Consider the following 20,913-nt stretch of genomic DNA (forward strand, 5'->3'; position numbering starts at 1 on the left):
ATCTATACATTTGGAAATACTTCATTTTTTATAAAGGGTTATGTCCTGCAAGGTGGCCATTCTGATGGGCTGGAAAGGGTAGCCTCTCACCAATACCATTAGCAGGCGCTTTGAGGGAGGGGAGGATGGAATAGGAATTTATACTGAACAGGTTGCGTAAACATAGGTATTCAAAAGGATCAGGAGGAACTGTGAATCCTATTCAGAATCCTAAGCTCGTTGATCAAATATATCAACTCAAGAATCACAAGATCTATAAATTGTGAGAGGAAACTTTAGTTTTTATAAAGAGTGTAGAGATGGACACCCTGCGGGCTATAACCCTTTATAATAAATAAAGTCTCCTCCCCTCATTTGTAGACCTCATGACTCTTCAATTGGCAGTACATTATATTGCAAAAAAAAAAAAAAATAGGTAATACTGGAAGTTATCAGAACTTTTGAAATTTGAAATTTAGTTACGTGATTATTTTTTTATGATGGTGTTTTTAGTAAAATTCACACTCCTTTGACTGACCTATGGATCCTTTGCAATCTGGCCTTGTATGACCCTCAGGCTTGATCTGCTGCTTCCTCCTGAGCATTACTTTGCTCTCATGCTGGCTTTTTCTCTGCAGCTTGGATGCACAAAGACCATTCTTATGTTAAGATCTTTGCACTGACTTTATTTTTTTTGAGACAGAGTGTTGCTCTGTTGCCCAGGCTGGACTGCAATGGCGTGATCTAGGCTCACCACAACCTCCGCCTCCTGGGTTCAAGGGATTTTCCTGCCTCAGCCTCCAGAGTAGCTGGCATTACAGGCATGTACCATCACACCCAGCTATATTTTGTATTTTTAGTAGATATGGGTTTTCACCATGTTATTCAGGATGGTCTGGAACTCCTGACCTTGTGATCCTCCCGCCTTGGCCTCCCAAAGTGTTGGGCTGACAGGTGTGAGCCAACACACCTGGCTACACTGACTCTTTATTTCATTCCTGACAAAGATAAATATTTTGATTTAAGAAATGTTATGAGGAAGAGTGTGAGTGTGAGTCTTTCATGAAAGATATAGAACACAAATTAGGTTTATGAATGAAAATTATTTCCATTAGCTGAACTCTAGAAGTTTGAAGTGGAGCAGTGGAAGGCGTGTGGGCAGACAAATCATTTGAGACAGACTATAGAGAGCCTGTAATACTAGACTAAAAATTTAGGTTTCTGTTTTACAGGAAACGTAGAAGTTGCATTATATGCTAAATTCTCTGTAAAAGAGTTTTTAATAAATAATTTCAGGTGTGTATCTATTTTATTACCAAACAGCAGGAAGTTGTAAAAATTTAAGATGGGACTGGGCGCAGTGGCTCATGCCTGTAATCCCAGCACTTTGGGAGGCTGAGGTGGGAGTTTGAGACCAGCCTGGCCAACATGGCAAAACCCTGTCTTTACTACAAATACAACATGGCAAAACCCTGTCTTTAGCTGGGTGGTGGCCCTTACCTGTAATCTCAGCTACTCAGAAGGCTGAGGCAGGAGAATCGCTTGAACCTGGGAGGTGGAGGTTGCAGTGAGCCAAGATTGTGCCATTACACTCCAGCCTAGGCAACAAGAGAAAAAAACAATTAAGATGGATATGAATTTATTTTCAGAATAATTTATTTTTCAGCAGTTAACCTAGAAAATTTAACATAGATGTATTACAAAAATCTAAAGTTAATTGCTTTATCCTCCTTCTGAGTAATATGAGCTATTTTAACTTCGGCCACTTCCTCTTAATTTATATGCTGCTGTCTTCCCTTAACTTATATTTGTCTTACTTTTTACCCCAAAAGATATGATTATTATTGCTTTGTAAAGACAATCATCACGTTTTTGGCTCATTATTCTTCCAGAGAGTCTAGTTTGTTGGTTAAAGACGTGGCTGCTGGAGTTAGACTATCTAGATGTAATACACAGTTTACTCAATAGTTGTGCAAATTTAGAAATGTTGCTTAACCTTTCTGTGCCCCAGTTTCCTTATCTGTAAAATGGAAATAATATGTTTACTCTTAAAGTTCTTTTTGTAATATGAATTCCTCTAGAAAAGCACTTAGAACAGTAGCTGGCATATAATAACAATTATACGTGTTATCTATTGTTACTTTTTCCTTTATGAATTTTATAGCTTACTTCTGGAACTACCAGTTTTCCTTTCTCTGATAAATATTATTTATTATTTTTCTCTGTAAGGATTTATTTTTAGAAAAATCAGTTTTTGATTTAATAGAATGGTTCTTTCTCTCCTGTCCTTTAAATACATTTTCACTGGATCTAGAATAGTACATTGTTAAACACTCTAGACAAATTAAATTTCAGAGTTTATTTAGGTAAGTAATGATTGATAAATCAGGCAGCACTCAAAATTGAAAGAGGTTCAAGGAGCTCTTCTCTATCAGTCTGAACAGTGAGCATTTGTAGGCTGAACACAAAAGTAAAGTTAAAAATTATCTGATTAGCTACAGCTAGTTGTTTGCCTTATTTGGATATGATCTGATTGGAGGTCCCTAATTGTATAGCCAATCACTGGTTGACTGCTTGTGATTGGCTGAGACTAATTTTTCTTAAGTCAGTTACAGAAAAGGTTTCCAAGTTAAGTTTTAGTTTGCTTATCTAAGTGCTTGAGTTACAGAGACAACCTCAGGCTAATGGGTTTCTTATTTGCTTTAGCAATAAAGTACATTATTCTCATTTTTTAATCTCTCAGTATATTATTTTAATTTTTAAAATCTCATTCTTGCTACCAAGAAGTCAAATGTGAGTCTAATTTTCCTACTTTTATAGTTACTTTCTTTTTCTCTCTGGCTGCTTTTTGTATTTTGCATTTTCAGTATGATATGCCAAGATATTTATGCTTTTGGGGTTTTTCTGGTCTTTAAGAATCTAAAAATTAGTAAATTTTATCAATTCTGGCAAATCTTAGCAATTATCTATATTTTCACATATTACCTCATCCCATTCTCTTTCTCATTCCAAGAATCTGATTAAGCATAGTAAGACATTCTCATTCTCATTGTGTTTCTTTCTTTTATACTTTCCATCTATTGACTTTCTGGGCTACTTTTTAGATATTCTTTTTATTCCTGTTTTCTCTTTCTCATGGTGTTCCTTAGTTCTTTTTTTTTAAATAACACATGTAATCTGTCTGAAAGTCAAATATCTGAAGCCTTTGCAGGTATGCTTCTGACATTTATTATTTCTATTGACTCTAACTTAAACCAGTTTGTTTTCCTGTATGTTTCATTTATATTGACTGAATTTTTGACTATTGAGATTTTCTTTTTTCTTTCCATCTGTTCTCATAGTTTAGACCTGAAAATTCTATTTTACTGTTTTATGGTGTATCTCTCTAGAGAGAAATTCCTTTGGGGTCTTAGACATATGGAGTCTCCTATTTGATTACCCACCTGGGTGAGCTTTTGGCTTTGGTTTTCGTCCGCCACTCTGAAACCATTCGTATACGTAAATATGAAGTACATTAAAATTCGCAAAGTTGCTCAATAGTAAAGTTTTCTTTGGTTCTCAGCTTGCCACTCTTATCTAGCTTTGACATCTAATAAGTTTTTTTTTTTTTCTTTCACATAGTTCATTGAGGTATTCAGGACTATTTTCTGCATTACTTTAAGAAGGACATACTCCTTCTTAGTCATGATGTCCGGTTCCTAAATTGCCAGAAAAGGAAATCTGCTGCCACTCAGCCATGAAGTGGTACTCCCTATCCCAACACAACACAGGGCCTGTCAGAATTTATGTGGAGTCATGAGTCATAGTTGTGTCTTTACCTTGTTCTAATATTAGTCACTAGGTGGTAGGAATCAAACTATTTGTGGCATCAGATTTTCTAGAGTAGTCGTCTTTTTTTCTTTCTGGCTCCAGTCTCCATTAATTGTACTTTTGAGTAATAAATAATTTTGAACCATATTTTTTCTACTTGTATATTTTAAATAAAATTATAAAGTTGACTTGAAGTCTCAGAAAACCAGTGTGGCTCCTTTTTAAAGTCTTATTGGACCCTATCCCATGCAGGTTTTGTTGAGATTTAAAAAATGTTTATATTAAAAAGAGTAAGAAAAACTGATCTTCACTATGTTTCACTGTGTTTAACACACTATAGAAAATCACATTAAAGAATGCCTCCAAAACACACGAACACTGTGAGCTCAGTCTTCTAGCTACATCTCATAGCACTTTGTCTGGGACACAAAACTCATTTACTTTTTTAAAATAAACAATATCATAACTCGGTGTGGTTAAATTTGGAAATCAAAATTTTTTTTTGCTGCTTGGTCCTCGAAGGATATGTGACAGAAACAATAAGAAGACAGACACATTCTTTTTTATTCCAGCTATAACTTTGGCTACATTTTATTACCTATTTTTTTCCCAGATGCATTGGGCTAGGTAACTTCAAGGGTATCTTGAAAGCAACTTACCTCAAAAACTTATTTTATGTTCCTTTTCTATGTGCGCTATTACACCCTTATTCAGACCCTCAAGGGTACTTCCCAGCAGAATGTCACAAGCTTCAGTCTTACTAAAGAGTCATGGTTGAGATGGAGAATAAGGTCCACAGAAAAAGAGATATTTCTTCATTTTATTCCTTTCACCAAAATTTACATAAAAGGCCTTCCTACTGTGACCTTGTCACATGCAAATGGAAGTAGAAACACTTTACTCAACCTCTGTTCTTCTAATTTGCCAGAATAACTAATGACAGATACATGAGAGTACCAACAGTGAGAACATTTGGCAAAAAGTTTGTTTAAGGGTGAAACCCTGAACTTTATAAGATAGTGACTTGAAAATGCTATCATGTGTGTATGGGATAACTGAATAAAAATAATGAAAGCCTCCAGAATCCTGCCATCAGATCACTTCATATGTTTTTAGGCCACTTTAAATTAATTTAAAGTTGTATATGATGCAACACAGGCACTATTTATATACTAAAGTGTCCTGTGATACCACAATAAAAGAAATCATTATTTTACCAGAATCTTTATAATCATAAAAATATGTCACCACTATATAATAATTGGCATATATTCTATATTAAGAATTTAGAAACAAATATTAGATGACAAACATTTCAGGCATATGTGAATGAATTTTTTTTTATTTTATTGTACTTTAGGTTCTGCGGTACATATGCAGATCATGCAGGATTGTTGCCTAGGTACATACGTGGTAAGGTGGTTTACCACCTTCATCCCCCCATCACCTATATCTGGTATTTCTCCCCATGTTATCCCTCCCCACTCTCCCAACTCCCCGCTGCCCTCCCCAACCCCCACCAGCTGACCAACGTGTGTGATTCTCCTCTCCTTGTGTCCATGTGTTCTCATTGTTCAACATCCCCCATGAGTGAGAACATGTGGTGTTTGGTTTTCTGTTCTTGTGTCACTTTGCTGAGAATGATGGTTTCCAGATTCATCCATGTCCCTATGAAGGACATAAAAAATGAAGTCATCATTTTTTATGGCTGCATAGTATTCCATGGTGTATATGTGCCACATTTTCTTTATCCAGTCTGTCATTGATGGACATTTGGGTTGGTTCCAAGTCTCTGCTATCGTAAACAGTGCCACAGTGAACATATGTGTGTGTGTGGCTTTATAATAGAACAATTTATAATTCTTTGGGTATATACCAAGTAATGGGATTGCTGGGTCGAATGGTATTTCTATTTCTTTCTTACTTTTTTCAATATATATATCTATATTTTATTGTATTTGGGCTCTGGGGTACATATGCACATCCTGCATCTTGCAGGATTGTTGTATAGGTACATACATGACATGGTGGTTTGCTGTTATCCCTCTCCATCCTCCCTGCCTCCCATTGCTGTCTCCCCCACTCTCCTTCATCCCCCCAACTAGGCCTGTGAGTATTGTTCCCTTCCCTGTGCCCAAGTGTTCTCATCGTTCATCAACCACCTATGAGTGGAAACCGGTGGTGTTTGGTTTTCTGTTCTTGTGTCAGTTTGCAGTGAATGATGGTTTCTAGGTTCATCCACATCTCTACAAAGGACACAAACTCATCGTTCTTTATGGCTGCATAGTATTCCATGGTGTATATGTGCCACATTTTTTTTTGTCCAGTCTATTATCAGTGGGTATTTGGGTTGGTTCCAGGTCTTTGCTATCGTAAACAGTGCCGCAGTGAACATACGTGTGCATCTGTCTTTATGATAGAACTATTTATAATCCTTTGGGTATATACTCAGTAATGGGATTGCTGGGTCAAATGGAATTTCTATTTTTAGATCCTTGAAGAATCGCCACACTGTCTTCCACAATGGTTGAACTAATTTACACTCCCACCAACAATGTAAAAGTGTTCCTATTTCTCCACATCCTCTCCAGCATCTGTTGTTTCCAGATTTTTTAATAATTGCCATTCTAAGTGGTGTGAGATGGTATCTCAATGTGGTTTTGATTTGAATTTCTTTAATGACCAGTGATGATGAGCATTTTTTCATATGTTAGTTGGCTGCATATTTGTCTTCTTTTGAGAAGTGTTTGTTCACGTCCTTCACCCACTCTTGAATTTTTTTTTTTTTCTTGTAAATCTGCTTTAGTTCTTTGTAGATTCTGGATATTAGCCCTTTGTCTGATGGGTAAATTGAGAAAATTTTTTCCCATTCTGTTAGTTGCCAGTTTACTCTAATGATGGTTCCTTTTGCTGTACAGAAGCTCTTAAGTTTAATTAGGTCCCATTTGTCTATTGTGACTTTTGTTGCCATTGCTTTTGGTGTTTTAGCCATGAAGTCTTTGCCTGTGCCTATGTCCTGAATGGTTTTGCCTAGGTTTTCTTCTAGGGTTTTTATGGTGGTAGTTCTTATGTTTAAATCTTTAATCCATCTGGAGTTAATTTTTGTATAAGGTGTCAGGAAGGGGTCTAGTTTCAGCTTCTTGCCTATAGCTAGCCAGTTTTCCGAAAAGCATTTATTAAACAGGGAATCCTTTCCCCATTGCTTGTTTTTGTCCAGTTTGTCAAAGATCAGATAGTTGTAGATGTGTGGCATTGCTTCCAAGTTCTCTGTTCTGTTCCATTAGTCTGTGTCTCTGTTTTGGTACCAGTACCATGTTGTTTTGATTTCTGTGGCCTTGTAGTATAATTTGAAGTCAGGCAGCATGATGCCTCCTGCTTTTTCCTTTTTGCTTAGGATTATTTTGGCTATGTGGGCTCTCTTTTGGTTCCATATGAAGTTTGAAGTGGTTTTTTCCAGTTCTATGAAGAAGGTCATTGGTAGCTTGATGGGGATAATGTTGAATCTATAAATTACTTTGGACAGTATGGCCATTTTCACAATGTTGATTCTTCCCAACCATGAGCATGGAACGTTTTTCCATCTGTTTGTGTCCTCTCTTATTTCCTTGATTAGTGGTTTGTAGTTCTCCTTGAAGAGATCTTTTACCTCCTTTGTTAGTTGTATTCCTAGGTATTTTATTCTCTTTGTAGCAATTGTAAATGGGAGTTCATTCAGGATTTGGCTCTCTGTTTGTCTGTTTTTGGTGTATAGGAATGCTTGTGATTTCTGCACATTGATCTTTTATCCTGAGGCTTTGCCGAAGTTGCTTATCAGCTTAAGGAGGTTTTGGGCTGAGATAATGCAGTCTTCTAAATATACCATCATGTCATCTGCAAAGAAGGACAATTTGACTTCTTTTCCTAATTGAATGCTCTTTATTTCTTTTTCTTGCCTAATTGCTCTGGTTGGATCTTCCAATACTATATTGAATAAGAGTGGTGAGAGAGGGCATCCTTGTCATGTGCCAGACTTCAAAGGGAATGCTTCTGATTTTTGCTAATTCGGTATGATATTGGCTGTGGGTTTGTTGTAAATAGCTTTTATTGTTTTGAGATACATTCTATCGATACCTAGTTTATTGAGAGTTTTTAGCATAAAGTGCTGTTGAATTTTGCCAAAGACCTTCTCTACATCTATTGAGATAATTATGTGGTTTTTGTCTTTGGTTCTGTTTCTGTGGTGAATTGCGTTTATAGATCTGTGTGTGTTGAACCAGCCTTGCATCCCCGGGATGAAGCCTACTTGATCATGTTGGATAAGCTTTTTGTTGTGCTGTTGCAATCAGTTTGCCAGTATTTTATTCAAGATTTTTGCATTAGTGTTCATCATGGATATTGGCCCATAGTTTTCTTTTTTAGTTTTGTCTCTGCCAGATTTTGGTATCAGGATGATGTTGGTCTCATAGAAAGAGTTAGGGAGGATTCCCTCTTTTTTATTGTTTGGAATAGTTTCAACAGGAATGGTATCAGCTCCTCTATGTCTGGTAGAATTCAGCTGTGGACTCTTCTGGACATGGACTTTTTTTGGTCAGTAGGCTATTAATTTCTGCCCCGACTTCAGCCCTTGTTATTGGTCTATTCAGGGTTTCAACTTCCCCTTGGTTTAGTCATGGGAGAGTACAAGTATCCAGTGATCTGTCCATTTCTTCCAGAATTATTGGTTTCTGTGCATAGAGTTGTTTGTAGTAATCTCTGACGGTAGTTTGTATTTCTGTGAATCAGCAGTGATGTCTCCTTTATCATTTTTAATTGCATCTGTTTAATTCTTCTTTTTTTAAATTGCCCTGGCTAGTGGTCTATATATTTTGTTGATATTTTCAAAACACTGGCTTCTGGATTTGTTAAATTTTTGAAGGATTTTTTTGTGTCTCTGTCTCCTTCAGTTCTGCTCTGATCTTAGTTATTTCTTGTCTTCTTCTAGCTTTTGAATTCCTTTAATCTTGCCTTTCTATCTCTTTCAATTTTGATGATAGCGTGTCGATTTTAGATCTTTTCTTTCTCCTCATCTGGGCATTTATTGCCATGAATTTTTCTCTAGAAACTGCTTTAAATGTGTCCAAGAGATTCTGTTACGTTGTGTCTTCATTCTTGTTGGTTTCGAAGAACATCTTTATTTCTGCCTTCATTTCCTTGTTTATCCATTTGACATTCAGGAACCAGTTGTTCAGTTTCTATGAAGTTGTGCAGTTTTTGAGTGAGTTTCTTAATCCTAAATTCTAATTTGATTGCATTATGGTCTGAGAGACTGTTATGATTTTCATTCTTTTGCATTTACTGAGGAGTAATTTAATTCCAAGTATGTGGTCAATTATAGAGGAAATGTGATGTGATGCTGAGAAGAATTTATAATCTGTGGATTTGGGTTGAGAGTTCTGTACATCTCTATAGCTTGCTTGGTCCAAATCTGCATTTAAATCCTGGATTTCCTTGTTGATTTTCTGTCTCGTTGTCTGTCTAATGTTAACAGTGAAATGTTAAAGTCTCCCACTATTATTGTGTGGGTGTCTAAGTCTCTTTGTAGGTCATTAAGGAATTGCTTTATGTATCAGGGTTCTCCTGTATTGGGTGCATATATATTTAGAATTAGCTCTTCTTGTTGCATTGATCCTTTTACCGTTATGTAATGCCCTTATTTGTCTCTTTTGATCTTTGTTGGTTTAAAGTCCATTTTATAAGAGACTAGGATTGCCACCCTGCTTTTTTTGTTCTCCATTTGCTTGGTAAGTCTTCTTCCATCCCTTTATTTTGAGTCTGTGTGTGTCTGTGCATATGAGATGGGTCTCCCAAATACTGCACACCTGTGATTCTTGTCTTTTTATCCAGTTTGCCAGTCTGTGTCTTTTGATTGGGGCATTTAGTACATTTACATTTAATGTTAATACTGTTATGTGTGAATTTGATCCTGCCATATTGTTACTGGTTGGTTGTTTTGCCCTTTGGTTGGTGTAATTTCTTCATTGCCTCATTGGTCCTTAACCATTTGGTTCTTTTTTGAAGTGGCTGGAACTGGTTTTTCCTTTCTGTGTTTAGTGCTTCCTTCAGGAGCTCTTGCAGGGCAGGTCTGGTAGGGACAAAATCTCTCAGCAATTGCTTGTTCATAAAGGATTTTATTTCTCCTTCACTTATGAAGCTTAGTTTTGCTGGATATGAAATTCTGGGTTGAAAGTTCTTTTCTTTAAGGATGTTGAATATTGGCCCCTACTCTCTTCTGGCTTGAAGGGTTTCTGCCGAGAGATTCGCTATGAGTCTGAGGGGCTTCTCTTTGTGGGTGACCCGACTTCTCTTTGTGGCTGCCCTTAGCATTTTTTCGTTCATTTCAAGTCTGGTGAATCGGATGATTATGTGCCTTGGGGTTGCTCTTCTAGAGGAGTATCATTGTGGTGTTCTCTGTATTTCCTGTATTTGAATGTTGGCCTGCCTTGCTAGGCTGGGGAAGTTCTCCTGGATAATATCCTGAAGAGTGTTTTCCAGCTTGGATTCATTCTCCCCACCTTCTTCTGGTACACCGATCAAGCCGTACATTAAGTCTTTTTGCATAATCCCATATTTCTTGGTGGTTTTGTTTTTTCCTTTCACTCTTTTTTCTCTTTGCTTGTCTTCTCCTTTTATTTCATTAAGTTGATCTTCAATCTCTGATATCCTTTCTTCTGCTTGATCTATTCAGCTATTGAAACTCTTATATGCTTCATGAAGTTCTTGTGCTCTGTTTTTCGGCCCCATCAAGTCGTTTATGTTCTTCTCTAAGCTGGTTATTCTAGTTAGCATTTCGGCTAACCTTTTTTTCAGGGTTTTTATTTTCTTTGCATTGGGTTAGAACATGTTCCTTTAACTCAGAGAAGTTTGTTATTACCCGCCTTCTGAAGCCTGGTTCTGTCAGTTCATCAAATTCGTTCTCCATCCTGCTTTGTTCCCTTGTTGGTGAGGAGTTGTGATCTCATGGTGGGGGAGAGGCATTCTGGTTTTTGATGTTTTCATCCTTCTTGCACTCAATTCTTCCCTTCTTGTTGAATTTATATAGGTCTGATCTCCGGTAACTGCTTGGGGAGGTGGTCTTTCCTTTGTCTGCCTGCAGAGGCACTGCTGGGCTGCTACAAATTGCTGCTGCATATTTTTTCTGCATCTTATATTTACTCAGGAAAATTAGGCCACCTTCTGCAATGGCGGTTGCCCTTTCCCCCCACAGAGCTTGTTTGTTCCTGTTCACTCTCTAACTGATGTTCTGGGTGCAAAACTCTGAAGTAAGAGTTTTTTTAGCCTGCTAGGCTTTGTCGGGGGAGACCCTTCCTGCTGTATGGCCTGTTTCCCTGCATTCAGTTCCCCTTCTTTCCTGGTGGGGGCAGGTAGCTCTGTCCTGCTGGCTTTTTGGCTTTCTCAGCATCTGCCAGTGCTTCCACCTAGATCTATGCTGACAGCTCTGGCTCCGGCTGAAGTTGCTATTCTGCCCTGTTCAGGCAGCTTGCTGAGGCTTTTCAGCCTGGTGAAGATCTCCTGTTCTGTGGGTTGTAGAGGGCTTGGGTGGAGCACTGTACCCAAACTGAAGTCCCAGCATGGGAGATCCCCCAGTCCTCCAGTTGGTTGCATGCACCACCTGGGTGGAGCAGTGCCCCATCTTGCCTCAACTTGCTCTATTTGGTTTATACCCACTGTCCAACCAGATCCACAAAATGAACCTGGTACCTCGTTTGAAATTGTGGAGACCACTCGGCTTCCGCATCTCTCTCACTGGGAACTGCGTTCCAGAGCTGCCTCTTATTCAGCCATCTTGGGACCTCTTGCTGGTGAATTGTTTTTTAAGGATCTTTTATTAACTGAATATCAGTCCCAATTGTGTCAGAATCAAGGTGGTCTAATCTCTCTCAGGGATTGCTGTGGAATCTTGTAAGAAATGATGTAGCTGAAGGGTTAACATTGCTTACTAACTGCGTGACCTGGGGCAAATTAGCTTCATCAATAAATGCTGTCTTAGAGGATGTGTAGGTAAAGTGGTTAACACACTGCCTGTAATTTATTTAACAAATGATAGTTGTTATTAGTATAGTCAAGTATCCCTTAATGACTGAGCCACATTCTGAGAAATGTCTTCTTAGGAGATATAATCATTGTGTGGATAATTGTGTGGATGTTGTAGAGTTTACTTATACAAACCTAGATGGTATAGCTTGCTACAGATCTAGGCTATAATGTAGCCTATTGTTCCTACATTACAGACCTGTACAGCATTGTACTGTACTGTATTGAATAATGTAGGCAATTTTAACACAATAAGTATTTGTGTATTTAAACATAGAAAAAGAACAGGAAAAATAAAATTACAATCTTATGGGAACATCATCATATATGCAGTTTGTAATTGCCTGAAATGTTATTATACAGCACATGAATATAGTGTGAAAATCTAAGAAACATTTGAGATTTTCTTTTCTTTTTTTTTTTTTTTTGAGACAGAGTCTCACTCCATCACCCAGGCTGGAGTGCAGTGGCACAATCTCAGCTCACTGCAACCTCTGCCTCTTGGGTTCAAGTGATTCTCATGTCTCAGCCTCCTGAGTAGATGATATTATAGGCAAGTGCCACCACACCTAGCCCATTTTTATATTTTTGGTAGAGACAAGGTTTCACCATGTTGGCCAGGCTGGTCTCAAACTCCTGACCTCAAGTGATCTGCCTGCTTTGGCCTCCCAAAGTGCATTACAAGCATGATCCATGCATCTGGCTAGTTTGTTATTATTTTATTTTATTTTATTTTATATTATGCCAAATAATTTATTTCCTGGAGACTTCAGTTTATTCAATACTTATTGCCTAAAAATATTAATTGAATACTTTCTATGGTGGTCAGCGTTCTAGATACTGGTTCTATAAAGATAAACAAGACAAAAATCCTTGCTTCCATGGATATGACATTCTAGTAGGAGAAAAAGATAATTAAGATGTAAATAGACTAATATAACCTCAGGCACTGATAATTGCTAAGAATAAAAATAAGCAGGGCAAATGTAAGAAAAATCAGTGACAGGACTGACAGGAGGAGCTTGCTATTTTAAGGATGGTAACCCAGAGAGGCTTCTAGAAAGAACAGTCTGCAGTGATTTAAAACTCTAAGGTATGGAAAAAACTGATGTTGGAGAGGTCCAGGCAGAAGACACAATAAATGCTCAGCATACTTGAGGAGCAGCAAAAAAGTCAGTGTTGTGGGAATGGAGTGAGTCTAAAATGTTAGAAGATGAAGTCAAAAAGTTAGGCAATGACCAGATTGCATATGGCCTTGGGCCAAACTATGTAGAATTGGAGAAACCAGTAGTCTGTAATAGATATTTCTCTCTCTCTTGCTCATTCTATCCTTCTGTCTCTCTCTCAATTTGCAGACATATGCACCCATAACAACTTGCCTTTTTAAAAGACTAACTTGTAACCAAGTAGAAAGATACTATTATTACTTGACTTATTTCATAGACATATATTCAGTCCAATTAAAGTGTAATGCTTAAGTACTTGTACATGCAGTCAAACTCACAATGCATTTATTTTTTGTAATTTATGACTGAATCCTACCATTGTGATCTACTTAGTGTACTTCACTTGCAAATATTTTCAATAATTCAGAGAAAAATGCCAAGAAATGTGATGTCATTTCATACATTGTTCTTTGAATGCCATAGTTGATAATAAGTATATATTCTAATAATTGAAATGTTATTTTTAAATGTGAGATTTAAAAAAATCTAATTAGTAGTTTCCAAATTCCTGTTTGTGGCTTTTTAATCTCACAGTGCACAGCAGTTTAATGTATAACTGATACATTAAACTAGTAGGCAAAAAGGCATTTCCAAATACACCTCCTTCTCTGCTTTGGTAAATTTATTCACTGATTGTAAGTTAACCTTGCATCTAGTAGGAATCTAATACATGTGTAATTATTTATATTGTTATATTACTTTGGTGCAGGGATTTTATTAAAGTCATTGGATAACTATGTTTTCAAAAGAAGCATATAAAAAAGTTTACACATTTCAGAATTTTAGAGATTGTTTCATTTACTCTTTATTTTATTCAATAGAGTTATTTTAGTTAGCTTAATGTCCTTCATTAAGTTAGTTAGCTTAATGTCCTTTGTTACTTTAAAATATATAATTTTTATATGTAATATATAAAATAAATAATTTTAAAGTAACAAAGGGAACAAATATCAGATATCTCATCATAAAAAACAGATAGGTAAGTGAGGTGATATAAATCTTAATTAGCTTTATTTAGTTATAACATATTTTATACCAGTATCAAAGCATTACATTGTGCTATATAAATGTATACAACTCCAAATTGTCAATAGAAAAAGCACAAAATAGTAATCACAATATCAGAAAGCTGCAGAAAGGGAGAGAAAGAGAAGAGAGTAAAAATAAAGAATGTAATTTCTGTATCTTAAAAAGAATGACTTTTTAAGAAATATTATGTTGTGTGTATTTAAGAAATATTATTTTGTTTATGCCCTAAGGACCAAGCACTGATGCTTGAAAATGAAACACACACACACACACACACACACACACACACACACACACACACTCTCACACATACTTCTTCACTTATAAGAGATTTTAATATAAAGGAAGTTATTTTGGTCATCAAATTCAGTGTACCATTTATATTTGAGAACAGGAAAAATGTGCATGGAGTTTATACATAAAGGTTATTTCATAATGTCCTACATGTCATCTTATAAGAGTGCTTTACATGGATTCCTGCAAAAATCACCCCTTCTATCCTCTGGTCACAGGTTGTCCCTTTATTAACTTCTTCAGAGTGTGTCTCACACTTTGACACTGACTTATTTATCCATGTGTTCCTTGTCTGTCTTTCCACACTGTTCCACTCAAAAATGAGTTCTTTATCTAAGACCAATAACTTCTTGAAATTTGACTGATGATCCTTTGCTACTGTGCCCGTTTTCTCTTGCTATCTTCATGAGTCAGTTCTCCTTTTCATAGCTCTCAACCTGTGTATGTCTATGCATGTAAATGTGTATGGTTTTTCCCTTTAACAGTCCCAGAAACAGCTTGTAAGGGTTGTAATAACATTTGTATTTGTTTATGAAGAATATTTAGAACATCAGAGGACCTTAGGACATTGTAAACAGAGAGGGAAGTACCAGTTTGGGGAGTACAGGACCGAGCACAAGCTCATCAAAATGAGTTAAGCCAAAGCTGTATTACCTTCTCAGAATTCACAATTTCAAAAAAGGTCAATTTGATCATGAATTGAAAATTGACTAACTCAGCTGTCCAGTTCTCATGTGTTATAATCGTACTTCTGACAACTTTAATCTCTCCAATTATTATGTGTGAGACATTGATTTTCTTCTTTTCCTTTCTAGTAAAAAGAAGTGTATAAATAATCAAGATGTTTTAAATTGTCAAAATTAGCTATGAGGTTGCTATTTAGTGCTTCAAATTGTATGTATTTCGGATATTTACTCAGAAAATAGAGAAAATGATGAAAAATTTATTTTGTTTATTCATTATAAATAAATTAACCATTATTACCCTTAACTTTCTTCTCCATTAATGATCCCCAAATATAAAGTTAAGATAGACTACCAATACTTATACTTAAAATTCTGAATCAAATGTAACTAACTTCATTCAGGTAGAAGTACTGACAATAAATTCCTTTGTTTGACATAACTATATTAATTATGATGTAGCTCGGGGAAAAAAGTGTCTAAAAACATTTTTCAGATGTTTCTTAAAATGTAGAGATAACATAGACTTTTAAATTTGTAAGGAGGGACCAGGTACCAAGAAGGCAATTATTATTCAAAAATCATTGACATACTGTACAATTATTTCTCAACTGAACAGCTTTGGGCCAAGAAGAACATAGCTGACATCTGAAAATTCTGGAGGTACCTGTGTATTATAGAAATGTCCAATATATATTTGTCAAGTTCTTGCAGAAAGTTTAGCATTAGAAGTTTATATTCTTTTCATTTTTATTGTATCATTCGGGGAAAAAAAAAAAAAGAAACCAAAGTGTATTAATGTACTATACTAGTTATCTTTATCAAAATGGCATTAGACAAAAACATTAAATATTCATAAAAATCCTTTTTCTCCCTTTGGTTCCAGCTAGCAAAAGATGCTGAAAGAAATAATTCACCAAAGGAGGGAACTATAACACAGTACAGATAATCATAGGAGTTATAAACAAAAGAAGTTGACATTAATAATTAAATGAGAAAAATTCCCTGTGGTGGTTTTGATGAGCTACGGGCACAATGTGTAAAATCACTTGGCCACTGATCATTAGTTATGTTCTAGACCAAAGCAGTATATATTAACATAACTGGTTTCTCTACCCTGTTTTTCTAGTCCAATAATTTGACTAAGGCAATAAATACAGCTATTATACATTCCCTGTGAGGAAAAATGACCCCCATTAGAACCTGATGTTTTTACTATCTGTAAGGGAGTATTCAATGTAGATAAATGTGAAAAGAAAAGTTGATCACATTTTCTAAGTACTTGTGTTGTATAGTACATGAATTCTAACAGAAATATATTATTGTTCTTTATTCTAGTGCATATTAATCTGACCTTTGCACTGATAGTTATTTTTCATGTTATTAGGAGATTTTTGCATTTGTTTGTATTTGTTTGCTTTTTTGTTTATTTTCTCTGTTGAAGAAAATTGTTATCTATCTCAAACAGGGCACACTTTAATAAGGAAACACCAGAGCTGTTGAACACATTGAGACACAGAAGATTTTAGTGACCCAGGATGGCTTCCTCTTGGAAACTCATGCTGTTTCTTTCAGTCGCCACGTGTCTTTCAGGTAAAATGCTTGGCTAATTAATTATCTTATTTTCTAAGTATCAAAATACCCAATATATATCAAGGTCTCCATTACAAAATATCCTCAGGTATCATTTAAATTTATATTAATATTTATACTTTTCAACAAGAGAAAGGCAGCAACCCTTAAGCCTCTGTTAGCATTGCAAAATGTCATATGTGATTCAGTATAATAAGGTACACTATAAATGTTAATAAAATAAGTATTTACTTTGTTGACATTCATTTGCAATCTAAACCTTCTTGCTGTCGGAAGACTTGGGGACACACACACACACACACAGACACACACACCAGATACATATATATCTCACATATACACATACTTATATGCATATATTTATGCATATAAATGTATATGTATGTTAATAAACATATATTTTATAGCAGCTAGTTATAAAAGTGTCTCATTACAGTGCTAAATTTCACCATATAAAACCAGAATCAGGTTAACTTTATTATATATAACACATTATCTAAAGTCATCTCTAACACAATGCATTTTTCCTGATTGTCTCACCTTCTCTGACTTTGTTTTAATTAAACTTATTTTTCTATATCTTGACTCTAAAATGAGATATTTTATTCTGAAAAAGAAAGTTTTTAATCTTTGGAGTAATAATATCATAATGCTAAAATTTAATATATCAGGTCTTATTTGCTTTAATTGAAGAGTGGTTAGAAATTAAATTGTGGTCATGATTTAAGTGCTATGCATGTAATATTTACAGCTTGATTACATTTAAATCAGTACCTATATTGTGGGCTAAATTTAGTCTATGGTAAGCGAGTCTGAAATAAAATATAACAGCTGATAATTTTAGATTAAAAGATTGCTTTCATTTTAAACATATTTTAATGTGTTAATTATACTAAATATAATGTTTATAGAAATAGACTATTCATTTTGGTATATATGATCATTCAGTACTCTACGCAAATATTGATATAAAAACATATATGTACCACACATATATGCATATATATGAGGGTAATAGATGTATATGATATATATTTATCATATGGATAATATAGAATACAAAGCTATATGAAGATATAGAACCTGCATATTATTTACATGTGACCACAAATAGCCTTAACCATAATATAATATGGTTATATTACTATGCAACAAAAATATCTAATTGATTATACTAAGTTTCTTTATTTCAAAGAATTAAACACGTTCTCCTGTCAACTAAATCTTTCCCATATTGTATACCATGAAGAAAACTGCAGATTGTCTAAAGAAAAAGGAACTGATAAAAGAACAAACACAAATAGAAATAAATATAAACTCTTCTTAAAATCATTGAGCTATATTTTAAAATTATAGCTTTACAATATTTATTATTTAGCCTTTATACATGATTTACTGTTTGTAATGTACCAAAGTGTAACTTCAACTATGTGTGATATATGAATCTTCCTTATAACTAAAAAGGCAGGCTTCACCTGATAATCAGCTTATGCTCCAAAACCTTATTTGAAATCTAAAAGAATTTCTTTATATTCAGAAATAAATTTAGTATTTTGGTTATATAAATTACATGTTATGTAATGAATGCAATATCTGCAGCATACCTACACTTATTTAAATGCTTTTAAAAGATATATAAAAGTGTTTTTTATTGCAATAGTAGTAATTAAATAACTGCAAAAACAACACACCATGTAATTATTTATATATTAGTACTATCATATGTTCAACACATTGCTTACTGAGGAAACAGGTTTAATAAGAGACATGGAAGAAAAAATGAGACCTCTATGAAATATTGGTAGAGACCTCTCATCTATGACATGAAAAAGCAAGATATTTCAAAGGCATGAAGAGTTAAATGAAAATCATCATTCACGAATATTATGGTTACTTAAAAAAGAAATCCAGAATCTTCAGATATATTATTCAATGTTGGGTTCCTCTTCTTTGTGCACTATTACAATTGCCGTCTTTCCTGCTGATCTCAGTTTTTTGTCTTTTATCTTCTCAATATCATTTTCCTCTTGAACTTATAAGCCAACGGATGGAGATGGAGTTAGGGTTGCAAGATGAGAAATAAAGGACACCCAGTCAGATCTGGATTTCAAAAGAAGTGTTTTTGTTGTTGTTGTTTTGTTTTTAGTTGTGGTATGTTCCATGTAATATTTTATTTCATTTTATCTGGAATCTAAATTTAACAGTTGTTCGGTGCTTTTATTTATTAATCTGACAATGCTAGGAAGAAAGAAAGTAGTGGTCTCTAATAATGCTGTAAAGTTTCATTTTCTTGTACTGGTCCAATATTATTTCCTCACATTAACAGTCACTGCAAAAGAACAATTATACTGTGGTTGTTTAAAGAAAACAAAAAAACTCAGCCTGATAATGGGGTCCATGATAGCTAGATTTCCAGCTAAACTGGAATCAAGTTGCTGTTCTTTTCATGGAGTAAAGGAAGCATTGGAAGACAGAAATAATTAGGCGGAGTTTAGCTACAAGTGGTCTTTCAAATGTTATAGGCAAAGCAGAAAGAAAAGTTGAAAACAAAGGTCATCTATAATTGTTACATGGGATTTGATCTTTAATCATCATATCTGCATTTAATGTGGAACAAATATTCAGCTGCTTTTTTCAACAGAGGAATTTTCTTTTTTGCTGTAGAAATCTGTTTAAAATAAAACTGTTTAGGAAACTTGAATGGATCATTTATTAAGAATAATTATGATCAAAATCTTTCTTTTGCCTTCATCCTCATTTTATCATATTATTTTGGAGGTAGAGCCCCTATTCTGCTTTTGTTCCTTGGTTGATGCTTAACACTCTATATTGATCTCACTATTTTATTATTTAGTGTTTTATTGTTTCATTTTCACTGATTATTGCTTTCAGTTGTATATGAGTGTCACATTATGGGCCTGTTTGGCACACTGAGTTAATTAACATTACAGAAAATGAGCTGAAGATCACGAGCACATTTTACATTGTTGGTGCTCTTTGAACCAAAAAGACTAACTGAAGAAATAAAAGAATACCCTGACTGCGTTCCATATTTGCTTTATTTATTCATCATTTGACAATCTATGGATTGTCTTGGATGTGTTTAACTGAGAAGCAGAAAGGAACTCTTATATAACTATGTATGAAGGCTCACTACAGATGGTCACAAAAGGTTGGCAACTTTCACAAGGACATGCAACCTTACATTAAAAATGAATTCACAATTAAAACAACAATGATATATACACATCAAAATGGCTGAAATCCAAATAAATAAAAATTAATACAAACAATACCAAGTTCTGGTGAAGATACAGATTGATGAGAACTCTCATTGACAGTGAGAATTCAAAATAGTATAGCCATTCTGGAAGACAGTTTTACACTTTCTTATAAAGCTAAACATAGTTTTGTCATATGATCAAACAGTCAGTCATCTAGGTGTTTACCTAACTGATTTGAAAGCTTATGTCTACACAAATAATACCATGTAAGTATTTACAGGAGATTTATTAATAATAACCCCAAACTGGAAACAACAAAAATGTCCTTCAATAAGTGAATTAACTATGGAATTCTATACAATGGAATACTATTAAATGATAAAAAAGAATGAATTACCAATACCAAACTACACAAACATATGAATAGATTCTATATACAAATGACTATTTGAAAGAAGATAGTTTAAACAAACTACATGCTGTATGGTTTTATTTACATAACCACTGGACAGAGAAAAACCATGGGAACTATAAACAGATCAGTGATTGACAGGGTCAGGGAGAGGGTTGAATGGATAAACAAAGCAAATGATGTTTTTTAGGGTGTTGAAACAACTTTGTATAATCATGGATGTAAGACATTACACATTTATCAAAACCAACTAGAACTTTCCAGCATGGAGTGAAGTTTAATGTATGCAAATTAAAAAAATATATATAGTAGTAGGTCAGAGGATCCAAAGAGAAAAATCAGAATATGACAAAGAATCTGACTCCTCCTCCTCCTCCTCCTCCTCCTCCTCTTCCTCCTCCTCTTCCTCCTCCTCCTGATCTTCCTCTTCTTTCTTCTTCTTTTTTCTTCTTTCTTCTTTTTTCTTCCCCCTCCTCCTCCTCCTCCTCTTTCTTCTTCTTTCTTCTTTCTTCTTTCTTTCTCCTCTTCTTCTTTCTTCTTTCTTTCTTCTTTCTCCTTTCTCCTTTCTCCTTTCTCCTTTCTCCTTTCTTTCTCCTTTCTCCTTTCTCCTTTCT

The 20,913-nt window shown here is 34.9% G+C and overlaps 1 protein-coding gene across 1 annotated transcript in view; it reads left to right on the forward strand.

Annotated features, from left to right (window-relative positions):
• CNTN5 (contactin 5) overlaps positions 1-20,913 on the forward strand; it is a 1,396,301-nt gene that overhangs the window by 540,433 nt on the left and 834,955 nt on the right. Inside the window, exon 3 of the mRNA XM_017545918.2 lies at positions 16,539-16,663. Coding sequence (XP_017401407.1) covers positions 16,609-16,663 — 55 coding nt within the window. The 5' untranslated portion in view covers positions 16,539-16,608. The remainder of the gene's footprint in view (positions 1-16,538; positions 16,664-20,913) is intronic.

This window comes from Cebus imitator, unplaced genomic scaffold (genome assembly GCF_001604975.1).
Source record: "Cebus imitator isolate Cc_AM_T3 unplaced genomic scaffold, Cebus_imitator-1.0 Scaffold182, whole genome shotgun sequence".
In the NCBI taxonomy this organism is placed as follows: domain Eukaryota; kingdom Metazoa; phylum Chordata; class Mammalia; order Primates; family Cebidae; genus Cebus; species Cebus imitator.